Source organism: Triturus cristatus, chromosome 1_2, assembly GCF_964204655.1.
Source record: "Triturus cristatus chromosome 1_2, aTriCri1.1, whole genome shotgun sequence".
NCBI lineage: Eukaryota > Metazoa > Chordata > Amphibia > Caudata > Salamandridae > Triturus > Triturus cristatus.
The window spans coordinates 342,146,144-342,168,715 of NC_140580.1; the positions used below are offsets into that span (position 1 = coordinate 342,146,144).

Genomic DNA, 22,572 nt, shown 5'->3' on the forward strand with positions numbered 1-22,572 from the left:
GAAGATGTGGTTCTAGTGCCCCATCCCTTCGATAGTGCCTTTGTGTACCCTGCCTTCTTAGGTGCCCCGGGCCCCTGTATCTCTTGACGGCCCCTGCCACTGCAAACTTTGTATGCTACCATGTCCTACCCCTGTACACCCTCTGGGTGGCCCACTGCTGGGTGGTCCATTGCCCCGTACAGGTCCTCTGTGTGCCCCCACCTCCTCTGAATCTGCTCTTCATGCCCCTTCCACTCTGTAGCCACTATGTGTGGCCACATCACCCTTGCAACACACTGAGGGGGATATTTACAAAGAAGTGGAGTGAGGCGTTAGCCGTCATGGCTTAACGCCTCAGTCCGCCACTTCAGAAACGCAAAGCTGCACAATATTTACAAGGATATGGTGCAACTGTTGTTTTTGCCTTGCGTTTCCCGCTGCACTGGCGCTACACTTAGCAGTGTAGCGCCAATGCAGGCACCCTTGCACCATAGTGCAAGGGTTTCAGCGTGCAGGGGAGGATTGTTTATGTGTAGGAAGGTGCCCCTTCCTACAGATAAACAATCCTGAAATGCCATTTTGTCACTTCTATGTGTGCTGCTTAATGCAGCACACTGGGAAGTTACAAAATGTCTTTTTTTAAGGATTGTTTATGTGTAGGAAGGGTGACCTTCCTACACATAAACCATCCAAGGCGTTTTGCTCTTTCCATGTGTGCTGCACAAGGCAGCACACATGGAAAAAGCAAAAACAAGGAGAAATAAAGCATTTCTGCTCGCTTTGACAAGTTAAGATCAGGTTTTCTTGGTTTTAATTTTGGCACTGCCTCCTATTTACACTGCACTTGTAAAAACACCCACTGCCCACCCTTTACACGCTAAACATAGCGTGAAAGGGGCCCTTATTTACAAGGGAGTGTTAAGCCACGTTAAGTGGCTTAGTGCTGCCTTGTAAATAAGGTGAAGCCCCTATTGCCACCACAACGTCACTAAGAGTGACGTTGTGGTGGAGATAGGGGCTTGTACATATGCCCATGAGTTTCTGGCCACCTACGTGCCTCTGCACCTTCCTGAAGGCCCTTTCGAAGCACACACCCTGCAACATCTGTGCATGCCCTCGGTCCTCTCCAGGCCCTCAGTATTACGCCCTGTGTGATCCCTGAATGCACTCTTTGTGGCCGCTGGCCCCGTGCAGCCCCTTTGCATTCCCCATTTTACTCGCAATCCCTGTGTGTTCACTTTGTGCACCTCCATCACTCTGCAGCCCCTCTGCCTACTCCCTTACTTTCCCTACAAAATCGACTCTGCACCACATGCACGCCTCCAACCACACTATATGCCACTCTGCGTTGTCCCTACAGCCCTTCAGTGACTTTAGCTTGTTCACAGGGCACATGCGAGGGTGCCAGCAGACTCACTCCTCTTGACCTGCAGCAATCTAGAAGAATGTGATTAGCCCCTGTTCCTCGCCAGGTCAATGAGGTTGGAGGTTAAGTCCTTTTTAGATCTCTGCCTATCCTATCAAACAGGCCAGTAAGAGATATGCACGGAGAAGTGGGATTACTCGCCCACTAGTGAATATTATAGCATAAGGCTACAGCTGTAATAACATTTTCAGCCTTTTTCTTTTGTTTTCTTCTGTTTACCTCCATTGTTTGTAGTTGTGGTTCCTGTATCTACCAGCCTCTTCAACTTTCACTTTATGATCCTGGGCATCACTGGGAAGAACTCCCTGCTTGTCTACAAAGACTATGGATGCCACTGTGGGTACGGAGGCCGTGGGCAGCCCATTGATGCCACCGACTGGTAATTGTATTTCACCTCTTGGTGTTTCCGTCATGTGTTGTGTTGATGAGCTTAGTGGGTCTTGACAGAACGTGCCGTCATTTGTAAAAAGGTGATACCTTTGGGCCATTATGTCTTTGGCCAAGTGTTACTGTTTAGACTTAGATGCAAGACATGTGAGTGCCATGATACTTTTTCTGTGTACATCTTTTACTTTCTGAGGGCTTGTTCCTGCTTTGGGAAGTAAGTGTGATCTGCCAAAAAGGGATATTTTTTTCTGGGTTAGTGAAACTGGTATTGGTGTCAGCTTTGAACCAGTGGTGGCAACAGCCTCCCTCAGCACACTTAGATTCCAGTGAATACTCACCCTACTGTGGCTATCGAACTTCACCCTTGGGGCTGCTGTGTCCTCTGTCCCCTGTGGGAAGGTATAGAGTAGCAGCCCGCTGTGCCAAGCCATGCACTCTGCTCATTGTTGCATGAATGTCAATCAGCCTCTATCTTAAGTCCAGTCTCAGAACCACTTCCTTGCTTTTCGCTTTTACAGTGGAAAAGTGCCAGTTTCGTTATTAAGAAGAGGTGCCAGACACAGGGCGAGCCATATTGCACATATAGCACCTCTCAATGTACGTCTCGACTTTTGGCACAGGAGCTCCTACATGTTGTTACCATTACTTTGATGCTAGAAAAGTACCCTTACACCATCCTGTATCTATGAGCACTTGTGCTTATTATGGTCCTTGAACAAAGGAAAAGGAGCTGGCATGGCATTCTGGGTTGAAGGAGTTTGATGGCTAAAGGGTGTGTGTGTGGATGTGTGTTAATTTAAACCCCAAGATTAGTACCCGAGAAATGGGCCAATGGGAGGAAATGTTTGAGGGCTTCCCTCTCATTTCATCACTGGGCATCCCCACTGACAGAATGGCACCTCACCTGCCCAAGAGATGGATGCCGGGAGTGACCCCCAACCTCTGCAGCTCATTTAGATTTAGGAAGAGGTGTCTGAAATCTCAAGTTCCCTAATCTAAGAAAGGGATTAACATCTATAAGAGCTCTACAAAAATGAGTAGAAAACAACATACACGCATGGAATTTAATATTCAATTTTAAGCAGCAAAGTGACTTCCTGTAACAGTCACAGATTCTTTCTCAGCATAGATAGACTGGGGATCACTATTGACTACCTTTTCCTCAATTTTCCTTGTTTAGACTGCACCTAAAGAGAACCTGTTTTTATAGGATAACGTCCTTGGCATTCGCTTGTGAGATTGAAAATGTGTAATCTCATCGCAATCTTGGAAGGTAGATATGGAATTTAAGAATTCAGAGGAGTTCAGTGCCAACAAAGTGCCATGGCTGCTACCCCATACAGCTTAGCTGGTATACAAAGAGTTTGCACCGTTTGACATACGTAATTGGCTCTTGAGCTCCGGCAATCCCAGCAATGGAATTGACCAAGTCCAAGAAGGCATCCCATCTACCATTTGTACCAAGCCATTGAGAGTGCAGGGCAGTGCCCATGTTGTGGACACCAGTAAGAACTGTTTTGATATATTTCCCTCTTCCAAAGACATTGAGCTCAGAAGAAGTAATATTTCGGTGCCCCAATGTTATCACCAAGGCCAGATTTGCTCTTTGTTTGGCTACGGAAACCTACCTTTGTCTCACCAAACTGTTTGCTTCTTCAAGAGGAGGGAGCATTGAGGTTCTCTAGAATAGTAGAGTGTAAATTTATTAAATAAGTACAGAATAAAGTGGCTGAAGGCCTGGACTGACCTAGAGAATGAGAGTAAAATGCTCACCAATAGTAAATCCAGATATTCATCAGCAAAGACAGGAAAAATAACTCAACATATTTTCTTCTTTGCCCACCGCGCTTTCTTCTGTCATCAGTATGATAAATTGCATCGAGTCCAGATTTTGACACTTATAAGGCACCCACGGCACCACATCATGATTCCTCCTCGCTAGGTCCAGACTCAAGGCTCCATGTTTGCCATCCACTTTCTTGTAAGAGTGAACACCAAAAGCACTGATCAAGCCTATAAACGACCAAAATAAACAGAAGACAAGGCCTGGATGGTCAATGAGACCCCAACATGGGAAGTGGTTTGCCAGGGAATTAGCAGGAAATAAAGTGTGTGGTGGTTTGAGATGAGAGAGATCATTGGGTACAGTTACATATGCTACCTGTGGTGTGTGCAGGACAGTGGTTTATGAAGTGAGTTTATCAATGTCTTCACCAGGGTCTGTTAAATATTGAGTAGGTTAGCTGACTGTAGTTGCTGTTGAGTGAATGGATTTGGCTTCAGCATGGTTTGACATACATGGGTGGATGGAAGCAGTAGTTTTAGGTGGATATGGAATGCACGCAATAAGTGCAGTGGTTTGCTGGGGAAGGTGAGAACCCTGGGTCCTTAGAATGTGCCCTCTCTGAGGTAGATTGAGTGTGTTGTGTTTAGCCTGGTATTACCTACGTATGTCCCAAGTGGCGTGAAGAACAGCTCGTTTAGCTGGAGTTGGGGTGAATTAAAGGCAGTGCGGTCAGTTGGACAGTAAGAAATGTAGAGGGTTCTCCATCGTGCACATTGTGTTCAGAAAGGTGTAAGGCATTAAAACAGCAGGGATTTTCTCTGCTCGGTGTGTGGAAGGAAGTTGTAGTTGAGTAAGTAGGTGTAGTCATGTGTCGCATGTGTGAGTGGGAGGCAGTAGGTTTTTGTGGTGAAGGAAGGGCGATGAGTTCAATTTGTGTTATTTAAGTGTGGAAAGCAGTGAATGGAGCCCTTGTGCCGTTTGTTAGGCTTGCAATGTTTTGGGTCATTTCAGAGTACTGGATTCGACTAAGAGGGGCATGTGTAAGGCATTTAAGCCTAGATCCTGGTGTGTGGGGGTTGGACTAAACTAGGTCTTTGTATTTGAGCGCACTTTAATATATCCTGATGCAGTGTGCTTGGATTTATATCTGAAGGTGCTGCCACACTCATGACTGCTGCTATGAAGACTTGCTGAAGAAGGGGTGTCAACCATACTGGGACAACTATCAATTCACGTTAACACAGTGTGATGTACAATGCAGTAAGTACAAACTACACAGTAACATGTTGTGGGCCATTTGTTCAATTAATGCTTCGAGCTTTTTAGGTGTAGGCCACAGACAGCCTTAGATTTCTGTTGTTGGTCATTGCTGTTTTTCTCAATCCATCACAAATACATAGAGTGGATTTTGGATCAGCCCCTTGCTCAAGACTTTCTTTTTCTAGACTTGTCCCACACAGGAGCATTTATATATTTATATAGTGTCTGGGGTTGTTGACCGTTTTAGACAGTTTTTCTTTCTGCAGACTGCATAGATTTTAAGTTGACCCATGTCTGATGATGTACTTCTTCCAGTTCTATTATTTGTAGCCAACAAAACTAGGCCTTGTCTGTTCACATTTCTTCTTATAAAATTGGCCCTACTGGTCCTAGCATGCTATGTGTTGTTGGAGTATGTGGACATGCAAGTGGGAGATAATGTGCTGCATGGCAAAAGACTTATAAGGTACCAAAGGCGAGCTCAGTTGGCTGTGCCAATGCTTTTTTTTTATTGGGGTGCATTTATGGGGAAGTCCTACGAGAATCAGCATATCTGTTTGATTGGATAGTAGTGGGCATGTGCCATTTGGAAGAGGTAGACATTAATCGTAGTGGTATTGGAGGGAGGCAGGCAACATCTGCATGGAAGTGAAAATGCGACCAGAGATATGAGGTTTGATGTTAACAGTGCTTAGGGGGCTACAGTGGGTTTCAGTCATGGTTTTGTTAGTTGAATCTCCTGAAGGATGAGATTTCAGAGACAAACATCTCAATTTAATTTATGGCTGTGGTAGTAACAGAGGCGGTACATTTACAGGTGAAAGCTGTGTTAAAAACATGCAATCTATAAACTAGATATGAGGTAACAATATCGGAGATTGAGATATATGGTGTATTATAGAAGTCAGGAGGGTTAACATCAGCCAATCGTCCTCTAGTTGAAGTCATTCTCAAGCAATCAATCAAATGCTTGTAAAGTGCGGCTACTCACCCGTAATGGTCTCAAGGCACCTGGGGGCAGGGGGGCTGCTGATCTGTCTAGGCACTGTGTTTCAGTCGATGAGCCAACACTTGAGGTCCTTCCTGAACTGGGGAAGCAGCAGTGATTCCCTGAGGTGGAGAGGTTTTAGCAGCGAAGTAGGAGAAGGATCTACCTCTGGCCCAGGTCTTATGGATCTGAGGGACGGTAGCCAGGGCCTGTTGGGTGGAGCGGAGGTGTCTGGTGGGTGCGTGGAATGTGAGGGGGTGGTTGAGGTATGCAGATCTCGCGTCAAGGACTGCTTTGTAGGCGTGTGTGAGGAGCTTGAAGGTGACCCTTTTGTTGACTGGGAGCTAGTGGAGTTCTCTCAGGTGTTCGGTGATGTGGCTGCAGTGGTGGATGTTGAGGACGAGTCTGGCTAGAGCGTTTTGAATGTTCTGCAGTTTTTTGAGGAGTTTCCGGGTGATGCTGGTGTAGAGAGCATTGTTGTAGTCGAATCTGCTGCTGGCTCGTGGGTGAACATCTTTCTGGACTCAGTGGGGATCCATCAGAAAATCTTTTGAAGCTGGCGAAGCGTTTGAAGGCCAGATGAAAAGATGATGTTGAACTGGCGGCTCATGGTGAGCAAGAAGTCCAGTATGCTGCAGAGGTTTTGTGCGTGATCCGTGGGTTTGGGGGGATGTTTCTAGTGCGGCAAACCACCAGGACTCATCCTCAGTGCAGGGAGTGAGGCCCAGTATGAGCACTTTAGTTTTGTCTGAGTTGAGCTTGAGGCAACTGTCTCTCATCCAGGTGGTGACGGCCTTCATCCCATTGTGGAAGCTGCGCTTGGTGACTGTGGGTTTGTTGGTAAGGGAGAGGATGAGCTGGATGTCATCCGCATAGGAGATGATGTTGAGTCTGTCATTCCTGATGATGGGTGTAAACGGGGCCATGCAGACGTTGAAGAGGGTGGGGCTCAGGGAGAAGCCCTGGGGCACTCTGCAGCTGATCTCTGTGAGTTCTGAGAGGAACAGTGGTAGTCTGACTCTCTGCGTTCCACTGCTGAGGAAGCAGCGGACCCATTGCAGGACTTCATCGTGGATGCTGGCATCGTGGAGTCTTGTGCATAGGCTGCAGTGGAAGACAGTGTCGAAGGCGGCCGAGAGGTCCAGGAGGATGAGGGCTGCTATTTTGCATCAGTTGAGGAGGGAGCGGATGGCATCTGAAGCGGCGAGGAGGGTGGTTTCAGTGCTGTAGTTGCTTCGGAAGCTGGATTTCGAGAGGTCCAGGATGTGGTTGGCTTTGATGAACTCGGAGAGTTGGGCGTCAATGGCTTTCTCGATAGCCTTGGCTGGGAAGGGCAGTAGGGAGATGGGTCTTAAGTTTTTGAGGTCGGTCGGGTCGGCAGAGGGCTTCTTCAGTGGGGGTTGATCTCGGCATGTTTCAAGTCTTTAGGGAAGGTGGCGGTCTCGGTGTAGCAGTTGGTTGTGAGGCAGAGCTCGGGCGATGGAGGAGGTGGTTCTGTGGAAGATGTGGTGAAGGCAAGGGGCCAAGGGGGCTCTGGAGTGGATGCTCATCATGATGTTCTGGGTGTCGTCTATGGTGAAGGGGGTCCAGTTGAGCAGGAGCTGGTGGGGGCAGCGTTGTTGTGTGAGGTGATGGTGGGTGTGGTGGGAGGGTCTTGGGTGTCCAAGCTGTCATTGATTTGCTTGATCTTGTGGTGAAAGAAAGTGCTGAGCTTATTGCAGAGGTCTGGGGAGGGTAGGATGTCTGTAGTCTTGGTGTTGGGCTTTGTGAACACCTTGACTACGCAAAGAGTTCTTTGCTGTTGTGCGCGTTGGCATTGAATCTTTCTTGAAGGGCCATTTTCTTTGTTGTTTTGAGGAGGAAGTGGTGGCGGATTTGAAGGCTGCGTGGGCTTCTGGGGTTTCGTTGCTCCGCCATCCCTTCTCGAGCCGTCTGCAGGTGTGCCTAAACTCTTGAAGGGTGGTAATAAACCAGCTTGGTTTCTTGGAGTGTTGCTAGCAGGGGGCATTGTTGAGGGGACCAGAGTGTCGAAACAGTTGAAGATCCACCGGTGGAGGTTTCGTGCTGAGGCGTTGGCGTTTGTGGATATCAGCAGAGGGGTTTGCTGAGGGAAAAGGTGAGATGTTATTCGGTGACCTTGTTCCAGCTTCTACGGGGGAAGTAGTGGGCGTGGTATTGTACGGTGGGTTTGGTGAAGGAGAAGTGGATGCAGCGGTGGTCAGTCCATGTTGTCACTGGCAGAGAAGACGGGGTTGTGTGTGTGTCCTGCTGAGTGGGTTGGAGAGGTGACTAGTTGTGTGAGTCCTGCGGTGGCAAAGTTCTCTAGTAGGGATGCAGTGTTCTGGTCTTTGGAGTTGTCCAGGTAAAAATTGAAGTCGCCGAGTAGGATGTAGTCAGTGGATGCAAGAGCATCGGGTGAGATGAAGTTGATGATGGTGTCACTGAAGGGTGGGCAGGGAGTGAGAGGTCTGTAGCTGAGAGTGCCACAGAGGGTGGTGTTTGGTTTGGTCTAAATCTGGAAGTGGAGTTGCTCCATGCTAGTTGTTGGATCATCTGAGTAGGTGGTCAGGCAGAGGGTGTTTTTGTGAATGATGGCAATGTCTCCCCCTAGTTGGTTAGTGCGGTCATTGTGAATGATCTTGTAGCCGTCAAGGATGGTGGTGGCGATTTCCGGGGCTGAGCTGGGGTTCATCCAGGTTTTTGTGAGTAAGGCGATGTCAGGGGAGATGTAGTCGAGAAGGTCCCAAATCTCTATGACGTGTTTGCGGAAGGAGCAAGTGTTGAGTAGGATACAGCTGAAGCGGTCAGGTCCGGTGTTGGTCGTTGAGTGTTGGGAGGTGCAGGAGTGCGGTGGTAGGTGAAGGTGCGTTGGCAGTGACAGCAGGAGAAGGGGCATGGATGACTTTCGGAGTTGTGAGACGAAAGTCAGTGTGGCATCAAGGGTTGAGGGCGTAGAGAGTGCTGGTGTCGTAGTGGTGGAGGGTCCGAGGACCAGGTTCCTTGGTGCTGGACATGGTCCAGGTGAGACAGGCACAGACAGCTTGCCTTTGGTGTACCGGGGGGCACGCATTGGCCACCATTAAGTAGTGTGCAGGGGAGGCTGAACAGCTAGGAGGCAGGAAATGCAAGGAGCGGGAAAGTGGCACTGGAGGGGGGTGGGTCTGCGGGGGATCACAGCGGCGGGGAACAGCAGAGAAGAAAATGTGCAAAATTGGCAAAGAGGCAAAAGTGGCAACAGGGCAGAGTGAAAAGGTGACAAAAAGACAGTGACATGGAGGAAGAGAGAGAAGAAGGAGAAGAACCCAGAGCAGAGAGACATAGGGCAGCGCAGCAGTGGAGCAGACACTCTACCACTAGACCACCAGGGATGAGGCGCAGGTGGGCTTCTGCAGGTGGAGGAGGACCTCGAACCACTGACCAGAGGTTCAGCAGCAGCTATGGGGGCAGCAGCTACCAGGCGGAGCTGTGCAGCAAAGGGAGAAGTCCACTGACAGGTTCTGATGTGTTGGAGAATATATGTGAAGTTGGATAGTAGCCCTGTTTATGTGATGGGTATTGCATTTGTGTTTTGATTATGAGCTTTCTGAAATTTGCAGAGAAGGTGGGTTTGCCAGATAGGTGCTATTGAGTTAGAGAGGGATTAGAGTGAGCTTATGCTGGGGAAACATAAGAGTAGGTACATGGTTATGACTCACTACCAAGCCAGAAGCAGGCCATGACTGTTTACAGGTGCAATAAGGACCAAAAAAGGATGTTGCTCTTGTATTTGTCCATCTTTAACTGTGTAAACTTGAGAAAGGGTGCACTATGTACTACGTGGAAAAGGAACCTTATCCTTCTTCTGAATGGTTGTACAGCTATCAGAGCAGAGTGTGGATTGGCCGGATTCGAAAATGGAAGATCTGGAATATTTCAGCAGTTTTCTAAGCTTCCAATGTAGAATCAAACCTTTCAGTGCTTCTGACTGGTCAGGTGGGCCAGAAGGGTTGCAGGCTAAGAACCTTCCTATGAAAGAGAGGGGTAGTTGGCTGATAGTGGGTCACCCAGCAGTTTTGGTATGTCTCTGTTTTGGGGCCTATTATCATTCTTTCTCAAGGGGCAATAATTATTAGTTACCCTTGTATCCCTTTGACCTATAATTTGCATAAACCGGTATATATTGAAGAGGAGAGAAACATGTTTTCAAACATGTGAAATGTCATGCTAGTAAGTACAAACTGCACTCACTACAGTTAGAAATACACATATGAGTGACATGCATTTAAATAAAAACTACTGTTAGCCTTCCTTAGAAATATACATATGACTATAAGCAGTGTGGTACTAGTAGACTAGTCCACCTGTTTTTATACCATGGTACTGCTAGTTATGAGGTGGCAGTGCATTGTGGGTGGTAGCTGTGTGTATGGAGGAACAACTACTTTTAGTACAGCTGCTTTGCAGTTAAAAATGCCTATAGTTTAAGGATTGAATGTGACTTTCAGGAAGTAGTAGGCAACATGTGAGTGATTACTGAGTTCTTGGGGTGGAAAGAGGTTTTCATGAGTGGTGCTTTTGAGATGAACATTGACCACAGTTTATCGGTTGACAGATACTGGGGGTTAGTGGTACAAGACAGAGGAGGGGTACCTAAGTTCGTGGAGTAACATGTACTTTTATGTCATTTCAGATAACAAGAAAACCTGTGCGCAAAAGGCTTGCGAATGTGACCGATTGGCATCTCTGTGCTTTGCGAAGAACAATAGCACGTACAGCCAGAAGAAATTTAGTTTTCCCAAAAAATATTGTAATGGAAGCATACCACAATGCTCATATAGAGGCCAGCCCCCATCTCGAGAACCCTTCCCACATAATGACAATGACAACCTCCCACCTAACCCAGGGTACACAGTTGCTTCAATAACCTTTAAAGGAGATGGACAGGACATAACACCAAATTATAAACCTCCACCTCCACATGAAGACCTTATCAAGCATCCCTCCTTGGTCAAAGATCCCATCCCATAAAAGCCAGGGTGGCCCATTCCCATAATAATGGTGACCCTCTGATAAATTTTGTTCCCAGGCCACATCTCAGATTTACAGAGCACCCCTCTTCCGCATGACGGCCTGTCCAGCTTTATGTGAGGTAAGACTGACCTTCCCCAATATAGAGAGCTTCCTTTACATGAGTGCCTGATGACGCTTCATGATACATAGGACCTACATTCCCTAAGGACTGTTCCATTTCACACATACTAGTCACAGAGTAATATTTTGTTCATAAAGGATGGGCCCTTCCACATGTTGTAAAGATGAGATCTCTGCAGCCAAAAGCACATTAATTACCCACTGACTTGAGTAAGTTATATTTTAGAAAGGAAATTATTTAAAGAAATAGATATATTTTTGGCCAATTAGGTGCCTTCCATCAAGTCAGGAGATTTGGGGCTTTATTTGGAGCGTGGCAGACTGGATGCTGAAAACTCTGGCAAAACGTGACGGATATCCCGTCTGCTGCATTCTAAGTGCCAAAGCTATAATACACATGTAATATGGCAGACAGGACATCTATCACGTTTATGATGGAGTATCCCATGCACCAAACTGTAAATAAGGTCCTCAGTATGTGCAATTCCAGCTCTAGGTTATAAACAGATATCTCTGGGATTTTGGGCAAGATTTGCATGCTTTCACAAAACAATTTAACATTTATCTATCTTTTCACTATATTCTTGTACTTTGACCGCACCCTTTTGCCCTGCAACCTTAACCGTGTTCTCTTTGACCCCACCATTCTATTACTTGACTTCTTCTTACTCCAAGTAAATGTATTCTATCTCACCCTCCACTACAATCTGGAAGATTCTTATTATCTCCACAATTCCTTAGCCCTCTATATTGAATCCTTTTTGGTTATTCTGCTTCAGTTTCATTGTCAATGTAGATTTGCTCATAATTGCATTACAAATGATGAGATTGAATGCATTATACACTCTCTTTATTACCAAAACAAACAATAAATAATACTAGCATTCTATAAGAAGGAGAATTGCAAATTCTGACATATAATGTACCCATAACATGCTGTTTTCTTCAGAGAGAGTAAAATGGTCAAATTGTTGTGACAGAAACGTTCCTTGCATGATGATGGACGTGCACCCATGCCCCGAGTGCCCCTGCTGCATCAATGTTGAGATACCTGGTGCTGATTTTTGTTGTCATGGCAAACCTCTATCCTTATAGTGGCGAAAGGCTACTTACTGCCTTTGTTAGGAGTTAAGCAGCATAAACGTGATTGTGGCAGCAGGAGTGAACAGGCCTTTCTACATTTGTTACTTGAGTGAGGCCTACAGGCTCACTCATGTTAGGTTCTGCTGCAGTGTACCTAACTCACCCTTCAACAACATCTAGTTAGTATGTGGTGCTGTGCAGTGCTTGTGTATTGTATGCATGAGCTGGGTGTGTGTTTGCATGTGTGTGTGTACCTGTGAATGGTACAATCCATGGGAAATTCTGTGTTTCATTTTGGGAGACCCAGGGCTGACTTAAGGAGCACAAGGAGGTTGAGAAATCCCCCCAGACAGATATGTAGATTGCTGCATTCCTGTGAGCTGGGTGGGACCCACACAGGAGGGAGCACAGCAAGGCTCCCCAGCACCTTTCAAATGGTGCTCTTTGATTCAGAGAGAGAGGTCACTAGAGAGGGGTCTTGACACATCTCAGGAAGGAGATCGGCTGATAAAGAGAATCATAAAAAGTAGGGCAAAGGCCCTGTGGTAACCTATTGATACACATTTCACTGTGGCTGACATCCAGGTGTGAACCTCTAGTCACTCCCATTGCCTGTGTTGGAGGGGTATTAGACCTAGAGTCACTCTTGCTGGCACAGAATGCTTATGGAGGAAGGGCAGGGCAGAGGAGAAGGAACTTAAAATAACATCAGACCCCCAACCCAAACTTCAAAGACTAAGACCTTAAATTACATTTGGTGTCTCAAAATGGACTATATTGACAAGCAGCCAGATGGGCTGTGCGGGAAGGGGAATCTCTGCAAGACTTCTGCCTGTGACCAGGGCTGGAGGCTAACGCCTGCTAGTCTCCCAGATGGGTGAGGGGCATCACCCAAGGACATCCAAGACCCCCTGCCCCTAGAGTCTGGAGCCAGGAGCACCAGTGCCTGCCTACTTGCCAAGACAAGTTAACTCTGTGAGAAATAAGTGAGCACTGGAGGGAGAGAGAGGTCCAATGGGGAATTAGTTGTGGCATTAATACATTTATTAATTTTCATCAAGGAACCTTGTAAACAATCTTCCTTGTACTACTCTGCAAGTAGATTTTAATAAGTATGAAACTACACAGCTCAAGTCGAGTTTTCCTACCTTCTAACTACTGTAGTACTATTAAAATAAAGTCTATTTGTAAAGCGCACATTCAAACTTTGGGAAATATCAGCACTGAATAACTGATGTTTGTTGGGATTCAATGATACTCATTGTCCGGGTCTGCATATGATCAGTGGACCCACCACATTTTGAACCCAAGACCAGAAGGTCAAATGCATTACTGGAGTGGATGCATTAGTTCACTGATACACCTCCCCCAGCTTTTGACAGATTTATAGAATATTCTCTGGAAGGTGTGAACTCTAACCTCCCTGGCAAATTTCCCTTCTATCACTGGTGACTGATGCGCCAAGCCAAGTGACACTTCAAAGAAAGTAGCCCCCCAACAAAAAACTTTAAAGACTCAGACCCTAAATCACAATTGGTGTCTGGAAATGAACTATAAGAAGGGGAGCTTGAGGCCCCCTCAATTGATGTTGGACCAGGTCCTTTTTGCACAGTTATTACCATACCTCTTGCCTTTTCCCTGTATTTTTTTCTGACCTGTTGTTGTTGGCTTTAGGACTCTGTGCACTTTACCACTGCTATTCAACGCTAAAATGCATGTGATCTCTCCTTTAAACATGGTATGATTGATCTACACCTGTTTGGCATATTCAATTTACTTGTAAGTCCCTTGTTCAGTGGTATCCCATATAGCCAGGGCCTGTAAACTAAATGCTACTAGTAGGCCTGCAGCGCTGCTTGCACCACCCACAGAAGTAACCTTTCAAACATGTCTCAGTCCTCTGCCACTGCAGGGCCTGCGTGCACAGTTTACTGCCACAGTGACTTGGCATTTAAAGTTATTTGCCGAACCTGAAACCTCTCTTTTACTACATACAGGTCACCTCTAACATAGGCCCTAGGTAGCCCTATTGGCAAGGTGCTGTGTAGGTAAAAGGTAGGACATGGGCCTTCATTGTGTGGCCTGTCCAGGTAGTGACAAACAGCCTATGCGGTTTCTCACTGCTGTGAGTACTGCTCCTCTTATAGGTTTGCATTGGTAATTCCCTGATATTTTCTTTCTGTGGTAATTTCTGATCTGAAAGTAATAGTGCTGCCATGTTTGCTATGTATGGAATAGTGGTGATACATCCTGTGTATTGGTGTAGGTGGATTTTTCATTCCTTTTTTGGGGGAATGGCACTTTTAGAAAGTGGGTATTCCTTTGTGCTTATGACTCTTTGTGCTTTGCAGCCTGACTCCAATCCACGTCGAGGGCAGAGTGACAACTGGGTTTTGCACATGCTTTCCAGACAGCCATCACACACTTACATTTGAATAGACTGGACCCTGCCCTCAGTCAAACCCCTCATTTACCCGCTGCTGATGTCTGGAGACAGGGCTGGGATTGAATGGGGGTGTTGTGCACTTCTAAGAATCTTTTGAAGTTACCTCCAAATCAAAGGCATTTTGAGTATAAGTAAAGAGGCCCCTGACCCCATGATTTTAGACACTGCGTGGGACTTGCAACCAGATGCTGCTGGTCTACATATTGCACATTGCAAAGGGACTGCTGTGCTGCCAGGAAGAACCGCCATACGGACTACTTGCTTTGTTGAGCTGGTCTTCTGACTAATAATTGCTGGGCTGCAGAAGGGACTGGCACTTTGCATCTGCCCTGAATGTGCTGGCCTGTCTACCTCCTTTCCTGGTCCTTTGTGCCCCAAGTGCTCTCCCAGGAGCTCAGCGCATGGTGAGCGCTGTACTCGCTCCTGGCTTTTGGCTTCTGACTGCTCTTTTGCCCCCAGAGGACAGTGTGTGGTGAGCGCTCCTCTGTTTCATCAGCGTGGTGGGCACTGTGTGGTGGGCAATGTGTCAGGCTCCTGGTTTCTCACATTAGGGCATGGTGAGCGCCTCATTGTTAATTCCCCCTTCGATGTGCCTCTGTTGGAATAAACGTTCTAGACGAAACAAGTACTAGTTAGTGCCCTCGGGGCACAAGCCGGCATCCGCTTTAGCACTCCTGTTTGTGTTTCCCAGCAGACAGCACACAGCAACGTGGCCCGGTAGCTGAGGACGCAGACAAACCCCAAACAGAATCCAGTCTGGTGCTAGTAAATAAGACCACCTTCCACAAATGCGGGCCCCGTTTCAGAGGCCCGCCTGCTAGCATTCTTCTTTGGTGTGTTCCTCTTGGATTCAGATTTCTTGGTGAGCAGTGGGTGATTCGGCCCCTGGGGAGTATGGTAGCCATCCCGCTCTCCTTCCCTGGTGACTCTGCAGTTGTCAAGAAAGGCAAGTGGACCCTGGGGAAATACTAAGGATTTTCCCCGCCTCACATCCCGGACTCCCGGTACTGGGCAATTACTTTGCTAATAGCTAGAATGCGCATTCACGGGTAGCTACATTTGATTAATTCAAACGTGTGGGACTCAGCAAGGTCTCTCCACTGATCCTGCAGTGTGCAGGTGGCCCCTGCCCTGTTGGACTGTACTTGGGGGCACTAATTTCTTGATGGTGGCATTACTTGGTGAGTCCTTGACGAAGGCCCCTGATTGTAAACTTGCCACATATTAGGAAAACTGCCTAAATTACCATATCCCTAGTAGTAGGCGTGCATGTGCTCCTGCGACCTATGTGTAACATCAGTAAGCCATCTGTTCTTTTACAATCAGGCTCACAAGGATTACCACAGTAACCCTGCTAATAGGAGCGCAGGGGTTCTGGCCTGTATGGTGGTATTGTTGCTGATTTGTTTATGGTGTTAACTAGAACTGATGGTGATACCAGGTGACTCGTGTGTTTTCTCCTAGTAACCTAACTGCTGCATTATATGTTCTGATTGATATTAAGATATGTGTCGTTTTTACCTTGCAGTGTCTGTATATCGAGTATTATTTCAGAATTTGCATTTGTATGAGCAGTGAGGGTGTTTTCATGACGTGTGTGACATAAAAGTATTAATCTTGTTACACTGATTGTGATGTTATGACAATTGCCTAGTAGGCAAAGAAATTATTGGTTCATGTTGTTTTGGTCTATGTTTATATGTAATTCTGAAATGTATTTTTATATAATACTGTTTGGAGTCTCCTTTTTGATGTATTTATTGTATCACTGGTGTGTGTGTGTGTTGCACAAATGCTTTACACATTGCCTCTGGCATAAGCCTGACGACTCTTCCAAGCTACCAAGGGGTGAGCAGGGGTTATTTTAGCTGTGCTATCCCTTACCCTAACTAGAATAAGGGTCCCTACTTGTACACGGTGGAAGCCACTGCCAAGCAGAGACCCCCATTTCTAACAAATGCCAACTGCCAAGCATCCAGATGGGCTCTGTGAGTAGGGGAACCTCTGCAAGACTTCTGCCTCTGACCAGGACTGGGGCCAAGGCCTGTTAGTCTCCCAGCTGGGTGAGGTGCATCACCCAGGGAAATCCAAAACCACCTGCCCCTGGAGCTTGGAGCACCAGTGCCTGCCTACTTGCCAACACCAGTGAACTCTGTGGGGAAGAAGCTAGCACCGGAGGGAGAGAGAGGTCCAGTGGGACATTAACTGTGGCAATAATAAATGTATTAATTTTCATCAAGAAACGGTGTAGACAATCTTCCTTTTACTAAACTACAAGGATATTTTAATATGTGTGAAACTACATAGCTCAAGTCACGTTTCCCTACCTTTAGTACCTGTAGTGCTATTAAAATAAAGTATATTTGTAAAGCACACATTCAAACCTTAGGGCACTGAATAGCTGGTGTCTTTGGCTGTTCAATAACACTCGTTATCTAGGCCTGTGAATAATGTGTGAACCCGCAAGCAGGAGGTCAAACAGATTCCTGGAGTGGATGCATTAGTTCACTGAGGCCCCTGCCCCAGGTTTTGACAGATTCATAGAAGAATCTCTGGAAGGTGTGAACTCTAACCTCCTTGGCAAATTTCTCTGCTATCATGGTGACTGATGTGCTAAGCCAAGTGACTCAAAATGAAACGTGGAAGCAGCAACACTAGTCTCAGCTATGACAGAGAGGAGGAACTTTTTATACCAAAGTAAACTTCTGTAGATGTTTCCCATTTGGAAACTGGACTTGGAATTCTACTGGTGACTGAGCCCTGCTAAAGGACATGCCTTCATTCTTATCACAGCCCTGCTTTTGCAGCCCTAATTTGACATCAGGTCAGAACCAAAGCTTGGCATTGACATCAGGTCAGAACCAAAGCTTGGCACTGACAGAGTTCATAAGTGAAAGATTTTAAGGTAATTGTCAAAAGTTCCAAATATGTCCTTTTATGATACTGTGAGGTAGAATATGACATTCTAATACGCAGGACACCACTGGCACATATGAATATATAAAACAGTTCCATTTATTTTCTACATAGATCATTGGTTTAGTTTACTCCTAATGGATGTTTAGCATGGATGTTTAACATAATAAGCCAACTTGTGTTTTGTCCAAAAAGCAATGGGCGTTTTCAAGGTTGCAAAGTCATATTCGTAAGTTAAGACTGTGAGCCTCATGCATAAACCGCTTTTGCAACTGCAAAGCCAGCAAATGTGCCAATGCTTTGTGACCACATTTGTGGGTGGCATCCCGTCTGTAAGGGGCAGTTGTCCAAAAGGCTCAGCTTCCTCTCTGGGCAAAATGCCAGACAACCAGGGACCAGTGACTGCACCGCTTGATGTGTTTCCAAGTGGGAAACTTATTTCTAAAAGAAGCATGTGTCCCCTTAATGGACATGGGTGCTCTTTAAAACGTTTCTCATTTGGTAAAGTAAATGCAAGAATAGTGGTCTTCTGTCCTTTGCAGCCCACCATCCCAGCTTTGGCAGGCATTCACAGGTGGTCGTAAATTGCAGCCTAACTAATATTCATTAAGCAGGTAATTTTGCGCCCCCCTGCGAACCTGCAATTTAAAAAGTGGCCTATTAATACAGAGGTCACTGCACAAATTGCATACCTAATCACAAACCACTTGGGCCCTTTGAATCAACTCATTTCCCCATAGACACAGAATGGGTAAAACCCTTTGACACACCTGATCCTCAGTGTGCAAACTGCACATACTTCTTTACAAATGACTTTGTACAGATAACTTTCCATTCACAACCCATATTGTCTTCATGCATTAACGAGTGTCTTGATTCAACACCTACGACAATCTTGATGATAGATGATAAGCCAGGCACCAAAACAAGCAAAGTAGCTCAAGGTAAGGACATGGGAACCCTTTTTATCTCTGCTGTCAGTATAATTAGCAAGCATCATGCTAGACTGTCTCAGTTAATTAAATAGTCATGCGGGAACATGGTGAATAAATGGTTGTAACTATATTATAAATGTAATTAAATTACATTGAGATAGCATATTTATGGCATGTGACACTCAGCCTGCAATAATTTCTCCTCTCCAGATTAGAAGGTATCTGGTGTGCTCGGCCGCATCAACTACATCTCTGGAGAGGAGGAACTTTAGGGCCAGATGGGCAATAATCTACACAAAATAACATTTCCAAGTTGTGTGATGGGTCCCAATAACAAAATACACTTTGGATCTAACAGTAGTTGGTGAAATAGTAGATGAATTGAGCCCCATGTTTCTCCCTGTGCTGCTGATGTCAAAGACAACAACAGACTCTCAGTTCTCTGACAGCTGCATAGCCTGGGGAATCATGGGCCCTAGTGCAAGCAAAGAAATGACCCCCCCCGAAGCTAGTACTAAAACACGCCTATAAATGAGGTGCAGGGCAACCATCACACCCTTGGATCCCAGTGTCAACGCACCTGCTACACCAACGTAATTTACAGGGTCACCAAGTTCCTCATTCTACTTGTCTTTCTTTCCTGCCTTCCTATCCCCACCTCATTCTCCTCTCATGTCCTTCATCCATTAAATGCTCTCCTCTCTATCCTGTTCCTCAGCCTCTCTCAACTCACTTTTCTGTCTCTCACTCATCCTAATTGTCTCCCTCAATTCTCACCTTGTTTCTGGTTCCTTTCTGTTCTCCTTCCCATACACTCTTTTCTCATCCTTATCTTGTTTCTCTTTCTTGCTCAACCTTATTTCCTTCTCCCATTCTGTCACCATTTCCTGCTCTCCTCCATGTTCTATCAACCTCTGCTTTTCTTTCATCCCTTTCCTCTCTCTTCTTTATTGTTCACCTATCCTCTACTCCCTCTGTACCCCCCCCCCACTAAAAAGTAAACACAGTCAAGCCCCCTGACATGCACTTTGTCTAAAGGTAAACATTAGAACAGACAGCCTGGGAAATGACATCAGCTGGTGCAAGGCAGAATGCCACTCCCTCCACCCAGGACCCGGTTCATTGCAGCGGATGCACAAGTGGTAGGTACCCTTCTGTTCTCTGCATCCACAAGCTGCACTGTTACAAGTGCTGTCATAGCCTGGAGTCGTGATAGAGTCAATGTAGCAGCACCACAGTGCCCTCAGTGGCCACACAGGTTCTTGCACACAAAAAACAAATGCAAGGGCAAACACCTAAGCCTTTCTGAGTAGCATGTGTCTCCACTCTAATATTTGTATAGGTCCTAACTGGGAACTGTCTTTAATCACATCCAAAAACCAACAGGGGGGGAAAGATTAGGGCTACCCAAGATAACAGTCTCCATATTGTAAGTAGCAAAAACATATGATTACCTCAGGTGTCTAACATGTGACACAGAGGTTCTCTAGGACAAATAAATTGGTATGGGGACCATCACAAAAAATTGTGTATGCCTGGTTAGTCATGAAAAATTTAGAATAACCCTACACACCAAGCTAGATGTCATGCTTCATCACCTGACAGTTGTGTAGGGGGGTGCATGGGTTTGATCCACCTAGGTTTCATTTTGTATTTCACCTCTTGGTGAGGTCAGTGGAGATCAGTATGTACATAAACATCCCTGCAAAGATACCCGTTAATATGAATACTATTCTGAGGTCGGAAGCTGTGGGATATTAAAAATAATAATTGGCAATCTAAGGGATTATTATTGTTTCCAAATACACCCAAGTCAACATGTTTCAGACATCTAAATAGGCCCACTTTGGTACGTGGCCTTACTCAAGACTATGTGTCTTCTATCCCCAAATGAATGACTGCCTACAAAGATATAGAGATCACTGCCTACCTGACATGGATTTCTAAACTCATCAAAGCAAATGCAGATGAGGAAGTGACTCTGAAGGCAGAAATGTTTGCAGAGTGGGCTCCATGTTTTTTGCACCTACTCTTTAAGCTTTTTACTTTTTCAAGAAAAACTCGCAAAGCTGGAGTTTGTTCATGAAAAAAAAATGTCCTTGACATACAGGAGGTTTTCTCCTTACACTTAAAGTACATTGATGGATTTCCCTGTCCAAAGCACCATGCAAAACATGGTGGTTCTGAACAGGGAAATCTAGTGATGTTCACACATTTCTGAGTAGGGAGGTGCAATTGTAACTGTGACTGACCGCCCCATGGCCAGTTTATGATGGCTGGTTTATGATGGCGTAGACAGCTGAGGCTCCACTGGGGTGAACCTAGTACTTTCCTAGTTCTTTAGAGAACCGGGAGCGATGTAGTCCTGAAACAGACTTTGGTGCTCCCTGACTGGAACCGTCTCTTTAGTTAGGAAAACATTCTTATAAGAATGACAGACAAAGATTCTCATTTCAACGTTTTATATAAGAATGAATCGACAAAATACAGAAAAGGTGGCATAAGCAAGTTTAGCAGCAAAGCACATGAATCATATGCACAAAGAACTCAGAACAGTTTAAAATGAAATTTGGCATAGGTTTGCCTTCTTAGATGAGGAATATGAGGTCTCTCTTGCTAGCAAAAGCCACACTCTTATACAGGGCTTTAGACAAATAAGTTAATACATTCTGTAGGAATACAAGATACTCATGGTTTGGACCAATAGGAAACATTCTAGAAGAAACATTTTACTACAGAATAAATTTGAAAATTCTCACAGCAAAGGGGTACGTTGATATTCACCCATTCTCACAGTCTTGGCTGTCTAGTTAAGCTGATACATTGTTAACATAGCCTTGGACAGTAAGAGCTGTCCTTGATTCAGCAATACGAGAAAGTTTTCTCTAAGAACATTTTCTGCGTATTCAAGTGAAAAGTAGGCGAGTTTTGTTTGGAAACAGAATCAGCAACAGTGATCTAGTGATATGTTGTGATGTTCAGGCAAGATGGAGGACAGTGTAAACACAAATTAAAGTTAGCACAAGCTCAATTCGGAGTGCCCTTTTTATTGACATAAAAATCAACGCTCACAACCCATCTCTGATGATTTTACTCATCACCCAAATTCTTTATTACAACACATCAGTCATCAATTTTGGATTCTTCTGCTTAGTTCTCTCCTAGATCTTTTAAGGTGTCATAAAGCTAGCTTTGCATTTCTTTAACCTTTACGTCGAGTCTCTTCCTCATTCTCCTCTCAATGCTGACAGCTTCTTATACTCTCAATTCATTTGGTTCCCTTCAGTGATGAAATGTCTGATTAGTATGATCAAAAGAGGAGTTAAGAGCAACTTAACAATTCTTCATCCCACAATACCCAGCCACTCTCCTATCTAAGCAAACCCCTTACTAATGGAGCTAAAGAATGATCCTAATTCCTCCCAGGCACCTGTTTCTTCCAGGTTAGCTAATTCATATGTTATGTTTGTAATGTTAGCAATACATCTGAGAAGTTGGATTATATATACAAGAAATGTATGTACTGCATTCAGGAGTATGAATGACTTTGCAAACTCCGCCTTGTTCTGCGAGGAGAAAGTCAAATGCAAGGCAATTTTGTATAATCATAGCTCTCATTTCAAGCAATTCTTTACTAATCACAGTCAATGCACCCACCGTATTAGTTGCAAGTTAATCAACTAAAGTAGACAGTTTTCTAATCTTCACATCATTTAGGGCTACACCTATGGAGGTTATTAGTGCTCCACAAATATTGCTAAGAATCTGCTTAAAGCTTCGCATTACTTCACCTAATATAGTTCTCAAGAGGACAATCGATCTCATTAGTATGATAGGTCCAGGGGAAAACTAAGGCTGCATAGCAGCTACCTACCTAATTGTGCGGTGGTTGTAAATAAACCGATTTACATAGTAAACACCCTTAATGCTGACATCTAGATTAAAAAAAGTGTTTCATTTTACTAAATAATTATGTTCACACTTTCTTCATCCCAGCCTTTCAAATATTTCATTCCCTTCTGGGTGTCATATCATGCACAATTCTCCCTTCTTGGAGGCTTCAATGATGAACATAGGGGGCGTTTTTTTAAGATCTCCTTTCCTTTCCCAATACAATGCTCTGTACTCGTCTTACCTTCTCCTCTTTCTTCATCAAATTTTATTCTTTTATTCAATTCATCTACAAATATCATTTCATCTTGGTTAACTTTGCAGGTTACATCATGCAAGCTATGA

At 45.2% G+C, this 22,572-nt stretch overlaps 1 protein-coding gene across 1 annotated transcript in view; it reads left to right on the forward strand.

The window, feature by feature from the left end:
• The window catches only part of LOC146867289 (group IIE secretory phospholipase A2-like), a 56,290-nt gene extending 39,562 nt beyond the window's left edge, over positions 1–16,728 (forward strand). Inside the window, exons 4-6 of the mRNA XM_085604046.1 lie at positions 1,640–1,784; positions 4,732–4,838; positions 10,496–16,728. Of these exons, the coding sequence (XP_085460172.1) occupies positions 1,640–1,784; positions 4,732–4,838; positions 10,496–10,833 (590 nt within the window). The 3' untranslated portion in view covers positions 10,834–16,728. The remainder of the gene's footprint in view (positions 1–1,639; positions 1,785–4,731; positions 4,839–10,495) is intronic.
• The last annotated feature ends 5,844 nt before the right edge of the window (positions 16,729–22,572 follow it).